This window comes from Athene noctua, chromosome Z (assembly GCF_965140245.1).
Source record: "Athene noctua chromosome Z, bAthNoc1.hap1.1, whole genome shotgun sequence".
NCBI classification, from domain to species: Eukaryota; Metazoa; Chordata; class Aves; order Strigiformes; family Strigidae; genus Athene; species Athene noctua.
Genome location: NC_134077.1, coordinates 44,534,683 through 44,544,581, shown reverse-complemented (window position 1 = coordinate 44,544,581; position 9,899 = coordinate 44,534,683). Strand labels below are relative to the sequence as shown.

Here is a 9,899-nt window from a genome sequence, read left to right as displayed (position 1 = left end):
TTTCTCCAGTCTGTCAGATACTTGTGTAGCTAACGCTCTAAAGCACAGCTTCCAACGGGGAAACCCTGCTTTTATTGAAAAGGACAGCTTGAAGGTATCCTGGTTAGAGAAATTCTAACGATGTTACTGTGTGCTCAGAAACCTGACAATACAAGAGAACTTCTAGTGAACTGTGAAAAAAATAAAAATGAAAAATCAGTTTTGAATGTTTAGATGGGGTTACTCCAAAGACATCTGTGCTCTTTTGCTTTTGAAGTCGGGTTGCAAAGGAAAGCCCCAGGGTTAGAAAACGCTTTTGGGTATATTTTTTTTCAGTGCACTGAAGGACTCGGCAGCAGAGCAGAGCACGGCATGTCCTGGCCCCCGCGGGCTTTGGCCGTGTCCCTCCCCAGAGCCGTTACTGTGGGCACGCGGTCTGGGCAGTGTTTTTCACTGTCGCTTTGCTAATCCTGAAATAATGCCTTTTTTTTTTTCACCCCAATCTTTTCGAGTAGCACGTGGTGCAGCTCCCCTTCCCTTCGGCGTGCCGACTCCCCCTGCCTCCCGCGTCGCGCAGCCCCCAGCGCCCCGGCTGCGCCCCGGCCCGCCCCCGGCCCGCCCCGCCCCGCCGAGCCCGGCCCGGCCCCACCGACCGGGCCGCGCCGCTCCCGCGACCGCCGCGCCCACCGTGCTTGGGCCGCCCGCCGCCGCGGTGCCCGGCTCCGCCGCCGGCGCTGCGGGCCGGCTCGGCGCGGCTCGGCCTTGCGGGAGGGCGGCTGCGATTTGCTGCGGCCAGCGATGGGAGATGGAAGGAGCTGGCGGTGTGGTAAGGCGCGGCGTGTGCCCGTGCGGGTGCGGGGGGTGCGCTTAGCTGAGGGCACTTTTTTTTTCTTTCATGTACTTTTGCCTTTATTTTTCTTTCATTTTCTTCTCTTCGGCTTTCGTCTTTTTCCTTATTTCCATTTCTTTCTTTTTCCTTTGGCTTTTTGCCTATACCCTTTTACTCTTTTACTTCTTCCTTTTCTTCCTTTTTACTTTTTCCTGTCTCTTTTTTTTTTTTTTCTCCTCCCCCCCCCACCTCCCCCCGCCTCTTTTTTTTTTTTCTTCTTTCTTTTCCCTTTTATTTTTTTCTCCTTTTCTTCTCTTTCTTTCACACTTCCCTAAGGGAAAGAAAAAAAGCTCAGAGCCAGCTTCTGCGCTCATTACAGCTAGATCCCCAGGGACACCAACTGCACCAGGGAGGCTGCACTGGGACCGTCACCCCGCGGCTGGGACCCCCAACCCTCATTCTGTACGGTTGGTTTTGCTTCTGTCTCTGCATAACAAATCAGCACTGTTGTTGCACTGACAAGCTCATACCAAATTCTCTGGAATTAAATGAGATGTTGTGAAGAAGCCAGTATCTGGTTGAGTAGTAGCATTGTGCTTTCTGGGAAGGAATGGGGTTGAGATGAATTCACCAAAGGTGTAAAGTTTTAGAACATTAAATGTATGCAGGAATGCTCCTGTGCAATTGTGTTATCTTCGTCCTGCCTACTTGGGACTGGAGCTAGGCTTCTCAAAGGGAACATAAACATAGAGTTGTAATGAGCTTGAACTTCACTCAAACTCAATGAAGATGCTGACTTCCCATATATATGCAGTCTTTCCATGCCATAAACAACAATTACCTAGCTCCCACAGGGTGATAGTACATTGTCACACAGAGCACATCTATGTGTTATTGAAGTGGTTTGGGTGTGTAATAAGCAACTGCAATTACTGCTGCTTTTGCAGCTTCACTCACACTTTAATTCTGTCTGTGCATATGGCCTTTAAAACAGAGAGAAAGTCAAATGCAATATTTCTAATGAAGCTGGTGCTTGCGCACTCAGTGTTTGAAGTAGTTGTAATAGGCTGCTGAGAATGATCCAAGCCTTTCTGGTTTAGCTAGCAGAAAGAAACCTTCTACTCCAAATGCTTTTTCATCAGTCATATCCTTAGTTGATGTGTTTCAGCAAATGTTACCTGTTTAACACTAGCTGTGAATCTGACCTAGTTTTGTTGATTTACACAGACTGAGAGGTTGGCTATAGAGACACTGATTTTGGAGTATGCCTTTGGTGGGAGAGAAGGTGAAGTTAAACCAGGTAGGAGATCCTGTGCAAATGCTTCCCTTCAATTACCGGCTCAGTTCATTCCAGAAAAGAGTGTAAGAAAATCCTCTATGGTAGTGGTGATGTTAAAAACAACTCCAAGAAACTTATGTGCTGCTCTCTTCAACAGTTGATACAACAAATAATTGGGGCTTCTTGATACATAAAATCCTTGTAGAACTTACATGTGTGAAAGGGGTCCTCTTGTGTTATCGGTGCTTGAGCAGGTTATTAGATCTACTAATGCTGTTTGTCATCAAAGTGAGAAGGAAAAGAGCAGTGAGGATCCTAATGAACATGGTGGGTGGTGTTTTTTTCAGCAAGAATTCCTTCGCTGTTGTCAAGCTGCATGGCTGGAAGACCTGGATGTTATTCAGGGTGTTTCCCCTTCCTGCCTGCCCCTTGAAATGGTACTTTCTATTCTTGTCCATCTTACCAGGAAAGTTTGGTATTTGGTTTTGCAGCATTGATTTAAGAGATGGTTTGTGGTTTGATTCTTGTGGGATGAAGAGGCAGTCTGTCTGCTGGTGTACCATGGACCAGTGCCACGGCGCATCTCTGCAGACCAGTGGTTGTCTTCCATGGGTGTGCTCTGAGGCAAGTGCTGGGAGCTTCAGTGTTGGTGCTGGCGGTCAAGGTGGCACAAGTTACTCCCCACATGTGGCCATCCTTGCAGAGAAAGGATGCTTCGGCCATGACTGATCAACTGTCCTTGCACATGCAGCTTGGAACAATCCCTGCTCCATGGAGAGACGAGCTGGCAGACCTGGGAGCTGGGGTGATTTTTTCCGTGGCATTGCATGTGTTTGTTTTTGGAGTTTCTCTGTTTAGTTGCAAGGGTCATCAGAGAGAACAGGAGCTTGGGGTACTGCTGGGTGCTGGTTTAAAGATAATTTAGCACAGTGTAGTGGCTTAAGGAAGGGAGCCCAAGGAAATGAGGGAGGAGGTAGCATCTGGAGAGTAAAGATTAGGTGAGTCCCCAGGGTACCGGAGGGCCATCTGCAAAGCTGCTGTGCTCCAGTTGAGGCTGGGTCAGCCACCAGCCAGAGTATCCTGCTCAACGTCAGCTTTGCAACATAGGCACTGGTGATCCCCAGGGTGCAGCAGCTGGTAGAGTTGGTTGGTGTGAGGTTTGCAGGCTCAGCCTGGAGAGGTGGGAGTGGTATCCCTGGGCTCACTGACACATGCCAACCTCCTTGAAGGTATGTTTTCCTGCAGCCAGTTCCTGATGGGAAGTTGGTTTCTGGTGGAGCAGGGAGTTCACAGTTTGGTTTTCCCACTTATACCTACTCTGTGGCCTGGAGGGGTTTGTTGCATCCCAGAGGGTTGTAAAACTGTGTGTGGGTCCTTCCCTTTGGAAGTTTGGCTTAGAGGGGGTATGTGTGATAGAGAGCTCTTCCAGATTGTTAACATGCAGAGAAGCTGGGCCAGAGAGGGACAAATTTAGGTCTTGATCAATTTGTGTCTTAAACATCTGAATCTCTTTCTGAAGGGATTCCTCTCCTCCAGCACCCATGGTAACAGAGGCGTTGCCAGTCCTTTTTTCCTGTTTGCACTGAGATGGGGGGCATGGGGTGTGTGTGTGTGTGTGTAGAAATTGTATGCTTCCGTGGGATGAAAAAGCTATTTGAGACCAGATCTAAGTGTCTGCCCAACAATTTCAGTCTGGCTGTAAGTGTCCTGTTCTTCTCAGGAATGGCACTTTTTGAAGGATGCTTCTGCAGTATGCTTCCAGGTGCTTTTTCTGAGCACAGCCTGTCCTTGCTCTGAGATGCCTTTTGCTGTTGTGCCAGCTCCTGAGTTGGAGACTACAGGCTCGTGGGATGCTAATGCATCTGAGCATTTATTCTCTACGTTAGAGAGATGAGCAGGGCGGCTTGTGGATGGGGCTTAAAAACAGGGTGGGGTGAGACCTGGACCTCTGGGTGCCAGCTGGTACAGGGTTCTGTCAGGAGTTAGAGGAGCTCTTGAAGCCTGAATTGATTGCACCTCCTGGATGCTGTAAGTAAGGAAACCTGCCAGAGCACTGGAGCAAGCTGTCTGTCAGGGATCAAGCTGTCCATCTGCGCGGGAGCTCAGCATTTCCACCTCCACCAAGCGCCTCAGACACCAGCTCTGGCTGTGGGAAGTGCATGGCGTTTGCTGTGTCTTGCTTTCCTAACTGTATGAAAATACTCTCAGTGTTGTGACTGCTGGGCTAAGCCTAAGGAGACAAGGCTGAAGCTGGCTTTTGAGGATGGGCTGCCAAGGCAGAAGCATGCTGGTCGCTATCATGCATGTCAAGGGCTTCACATCGCAGCCATGGCAATTTTTTTGACACCTGGTGAAAGGAGTGAACAAGAGGGCATCATCTTGTGTCTGTTATACAGTAGTTTGGAAGCAGTAAGAAAACAATCCAAATGGCACAGATGACACAGTGCAAGCCTCCCTTTTTGCAAAAGCAATGAATGGGTCTTGGTTTCTCTTCTTAGCATGAAATGGCACATTGGAAGAGGTGGCTTATCTCCAAAATGTACTCATTATTTTTTCACAACAGTTTTCAAACAGGAAGTGTTATTGGGGTAATAACTGCATCCGAACAAATGCCAAGTGTGATGGCAAGCTGCACTTAAGCCTGGGATCTGGCTGCATATCAGCATTAACGTAAGAACCCTTACCAGGAAAGTCTTTTTCTCAAAACAAATTCTAGTACCAGTGAGTTCTGGTTTTCATCAGCTTTCTTGTCTGTGGACTTGCAGTGGTCTAATGAAGAAAAAAGAAGCATTAATTTATTCACCAATGGGACATTAGTGCCAGCTGGCCTGTGTTATGCTGCTTCTGGGGGAGGTATCACCTTTGGTGGCCTCTGCCTTTCTGCCCGGTTGAAACTGTCTAGTGCCTCCTGACAGTTTGCAGGGCCACAGATGCCCTAGGATGCTGGTGCTGGCGCTCCTTAACTTGCACTTTCTTAACAAGCAACAGCCTGCTCTTGCAACATCTTTTCAGTCCCCCAACGCTTGCACAGCAGGAGGCTTACGTGAAATTTGTTCCGTGGCTTCTAGCTTCTGCCTTAATTGTGCCAGTGAGAAGATGGTTCAGATCAAACTCCAGTCAAATTTCTGATCTGAAAAGCTTCTGTTAAATCTAGTTAAGACTCATTAAGAGCAATTTGGGTGAAAGCTGTAAAATTAATTGAAATATGTGATATGAAATAATCATGCAGGGTCAGTGAGCTGAGTTAGAGGGAGAACCTCTTTTTGCATGCTCTCTTGCTGTGTTGTAGCTCTACAGTTAGTCCTTGCCACAGAGGAAATGTGTTTTTTTACACCTTTGAAAATGTAAATTCTTCCAGTTGCTCTTCTGTAGAGTGGTTTTGGTTTTGGATGTGGGTTTGTTTAGGGTTTTCTTACTGTTCACTGAAGTTGAGGTACAAATAATATTTTAATCACTTTGAGATATTACATTAAACCATGTTTGTAATACTGATTTGAAAAAGGAAGATGAGCTTTCCCAATTTCATCCTTCTTTCCTGCCATCCATACTGCCATGGACATGGAGAATATACACCACAAAGGAAAGGATGCACCCTGCAAGTTCTCAAGTCTCAGCAGGTGTTGGCTTTGGTTTTGGAAAGAATTTAGTTGCTTAAAGATACAGAGCTAATTTATGGTAGGCTCATGAGGCACTTAGGTATATCCAAATTTTAGCTTCCAAGGAGTTCAGATCTGTGTGGGACAGACCTGTAGTCACTGTTCTGCTCTCTGAGATACCTAAAGATGATGGAAGTGTACTACCTGTTGAAAAGAAGCAGTCTGTCAGTTTGCTAAATATACTCAGAAGAGATTGAACTAAAGAAATAAATGCAAGATGTCTAGTACATGCACCACTGAATTCTCTGAATAAAAGATGCTGTCTTTGTGCAATTTTTCTTAAATCAGATTCCCATCCCAGCGCTGTTTGACATAACTCAGGAAAAATACTTGCACTGTGGCTTTATTAAAAGTTTTGGATCTTTTTTACTATCTTTATTTATTTTTATTTATTATATCTTTATTTTATATCTAAGAACATGGTGGTTCATGCAGTGAGCTGAAGCCTACCTCTTAATGGGCTTGCGTTGATCTTTGCACGTATCTTAGAAATAATACATAGACACCCAGAGGTCCATACAGCACACATCAGAAATCACTGACTTGGCAAATACAAAATACTGAGTGACCTTTAATAATAAAGCTTAATCATACAGACTTTGAATTAATATGCTGTTCACATTCACACAGTTACAGCTCAGACAGTGTCAGCCTTTGCATAATAAAAAGCATTTAATTCAGTATAACAGCTGACTGCTTCCTAACAACTTCAGTCAAATAATGAAGCAAACATTTCTTTAAGCAGAGAAAAACTCAAGTGCAGGTGTAAAACAAGACAATGAGACTGCTGCTAAGGCATCCCTTTTTTGTCACTGTCACCATGCCTTTTTCTAAGCAGTGACTCTTTTGCTTGGTTTCTGAATTGAGTTTCTCATCAGACACTGAACTTTTGTGAAATCTGCCTTTGAGTGGAGATAGCAGCTTTGACTGGTATCTGCAGCCTTTCAGTTTTGCACTCTCCAGCCTCACTGCTTCCTGGGAGTCTGCTTCTGGTAAACACATCCTGCATCACTGGGAGCAGCACAGGAAGCCAGTGGTGCCTCAGTGCCTTCTGGTGAATCCTCCAGGGTGAAGGTGTAGGGCATGTTGTGGTGAGGACCGAGGAGTGGAGCTGGCTGGACAGTACCTGAAGTCTGCCCAGTCGAGGGCCATGCCAAAGCCTGGTGAACAGGTAAGAGTGGCTGGATGCACTGGTTTGGACCCAGGGTCAGTTTAGCCCAGGAACATGTGGATGTCAGCAGATACCTGGGAAGAGTTTAGCTTGGAGCTTCATGACAAGGATATGATTTTTATGTATGTTGTGAATTGTTGAGCTTCTTTACCCTCCTTTTCAGCTCCTGTAGGATTTTGGTTTCCATGACATTGCTTTTCAGGGAGGTCTGTGGTTTTGACTGCAAACTATATGAGGCAGCATTTCCTGTTTGGTGTGATGCTGACTCCTGATACCTTCTTTTGATGTTCTCTGGCTGTTGTATTAAAAGAGGTGGTGAATCACAGATTAATCTTTATGTTTTTCAGACCTCTTATGACTGAATGCATGTCTGCCACGTGTCTTTCAGCTGCCTCTTTCCCTCAGCTGAAAAGTCCTAACTGACTTGGTTATCCCTTTCTATATTCCAGGCTTTGCTGCTGGACAATGACTATAGGCAATGCCTTCATAGAAGCCATTTCTTTCCTCTGCCACCTTCTGGTTCTCAGGATTCTCCCTGCAACTCCTGATAGTTAGGAATTAGTTTAAAACCCAAGCTGAGATTTCTTCTCTTCTGAAACCTTTGCTGGCATTAACTTTTGGCACCTCCAGCTGAGATTTAGCCATGCAAAACTTCCATTCTTTTGAGTCTTAATCTTTTTTACTAATGCTTTAATTTAAGAATTTAAAAAAAGAAAGTAGCATGTGGGTAAACACAAACATGGTGTATGAGGTCACATGGAAGTAAAAGCTACAAACCTTGCTAGTGGTCTTTTTGTGAGCACCATCAGTCTCTCTGCTCTCTCTGTGTTATTGACACACTAGCTTTCACCAGCTAGCGAGTTTATTTTAACTCCAGCTTTCTGCGTTTCATTCTGTTATTTAGGGAAGTGACTTAAGAACAGCTCAACAGAAATAGTCTTTTCAGAGCAATTAGTATGACTTGTCAAAAGCAGTGAGGCTTGCTAAGCTCACACCCACACAGGAATGGTAACAGAGCTTAAAAACAAGGACTGGCCACTAGTTGTTCCAGGCTGTTGAGGGGTTGTCTGTCCGTGACAGCAAAGGCAGACCTCTCAATGTGTGGCTCGGTAAAGAACTGACCATGGCGTTGCTTCTTGACTTACATGGTCCTTTTGCTCTGCTGGGAACTTGCTGTAGAAGGTTGTAAATATGTGGAAACTTTCTATACATCATTCCTGCTTTTTTTTTTTTTTTTTTTTTCTTGAAGCTAGCTCCATTACCAGTTAACTGTGTTTCTGTCAGTCTTTGGGGAAACTCCTGGGGTACAGAAGACAAGATGAAGGTAAATGTTTAAACTCCTCCTGAGAGCGTAAACTCACTGTATCGGGGTATATGTTAGGCTGCTGAGAGGCATTTGGCTTTTTTGCTGCTAGAGATGTTGGTGAAGCAATGAGAATGGAAGAAACACAGCTTGGGTTTAGAAATGGTCCAGGCGTGGCTATGAAGTCCTCCGTAGTTGGTTGTACTTTACAGGCATCCTGCAGAGGCTTTTTCCTGCTTCCTTGTGGTAGCGCTGATGGCTCTGTTGCAGCTGCTGCAGCATCTCCCCAGAAAGCACTGTGCCGCTGGCACAGGGGCTGTCGCCTGCAGGTAGGGAGCTGACACCCATCAACTGTGCGGCCACAGGGGAGGGTGATCAGCTCTGGGAAAGGAGCTGTGCCCATGCAAAAGTGTGCAAAACTGGGGCCTCCTCTGAGGCTGCCTCATGGTACGGCTTAGCTGTGGAGACCCCCACCCCAACTAGCCAGTTCCCTCCAGATTTTCCCATAAGTCTAGAAGAACTGGAGTAACATTTCCTTCTGGGAGTAGAGTGCCTGGGTTTTATTAAGAAAGCTTGCAGGGGTCTGTCTGAGGACCTATCTATCCCAGCTTACCACCCTTCATGAAAGGGCCTTAGACTACTCATGCTTTCAAGCTCATGCTTTCCTTTAACATGACTAGTTTCCTGCTGTCCAGCATTTCATCTGCCTCTTGCTCCCTGAAGGCTCAAGCTTTTTCCCAAGCACCATTTTCCCAGGTCTCCTGTGAGGGGTCAGTCTGTCTAACTGCATCTGTCCTCTCTGGGGGCCTGAGAAACTCCAGACTGACATTTTCCAGTTAATCATCTGGTCCTTTTAACTCTTCCTCCTTACTAGATGTTTTTTGAAGAAAACACACGACCTTAAGTGTGAATGCTTCAGGATTCAGTGCTCAGAGTGACCCATTCCATGTCCCAGCAGCCATGGACAATGTCATCTTCCACTGAGACCCACAGAGATGGAGCCCAGCTCTCCTGTCATCTCAGCTGGAAATGGTGGTGAGAGAACAAGACTGATATTCCCCAATTAATGTTCTATATGATGTAGGTATTAAAAAAAAAAAAAGCCCCAATAAGAAAACAGCCTGGCCCTGTCCCAAAAAAGGCCACAACCAGTACCTCATTTAAATTCAGAAGAGGATGCTTTGGTGCTTTCCTTCCATGGAGAAAGGAGAATCGTTTTCTTCAGGCTTAGATGACTCACCATGCCTATCTAAAAAACACTGGGATTTTTAGGGGGCAGTTTGAGGGGAGCTCATGACAAGAGTTGAAATAAAATTAATCCAGAGACATTGTGCGGTTTCTCCTTGCAGCTACTGACTCTTTGGTCCAGTTCACACCTTCAGACGGCAGAGCCAGCAGAGCAGAGAGAGACAGTGTGCATGCTTTGGGCTGGGGTAGTTTATCTGCCCTTGGCAGCTCTCGCTGGAGGAGCAAGACCCCTGAGGCCTTAGCATCTGACTGCTGTTCAGTTTAGCGCTGAGACATGGATTCAACAGCTTCACTTCCTGTGCTAGCCTGAAACCATGAGTGCCATGGGCACATTCTAAACAATCTCTGCTCCCTCAGCAAGGCACAAAAGCCCAGCAAGGTGGGACCCCTGTTGACCTGTCCCAATACCTTGTGCAAGGTGAACAGAAACTGGT

The 9,899-nt window shown here is 46.1% G+C and overlaps 1 protein-coding gene across 4 annotated transcripts in view; it reads left to right on the top strand.

Moving 5' to 3' along the window:
* Positions 1-700: 700 nt before the first annotated feature.
* Positions 701-9,899, top strand: part of PSD3 (pleckstrin and Sec7 domain containing 3) — a 110,566-nt gene continuing 101,367 nt past the window's right edge. For 2 of the 4 annotated variants that reach the window (XM_074933106.1, XM_074933105.1), the window contains exons 1-2: positions 701-805; positions 1,145-1,270. In XM_074933106.1, the coding sequence (XP_074789207.1) occupies positions 785-805; positions 1,145-1,270 (147 nt within the window). In that variant the 5' untranslated portion in view covers positions 701-784. Of the gene's footprint in view, positions 806-1,144; positions 1,271-9,091; positions 9,253-9,899 lie in introns of all 4 variants that reach the window. The other 2 variants (XM_074933108.1, XM_074933107.1) reach the window with 2 other exon arrangements.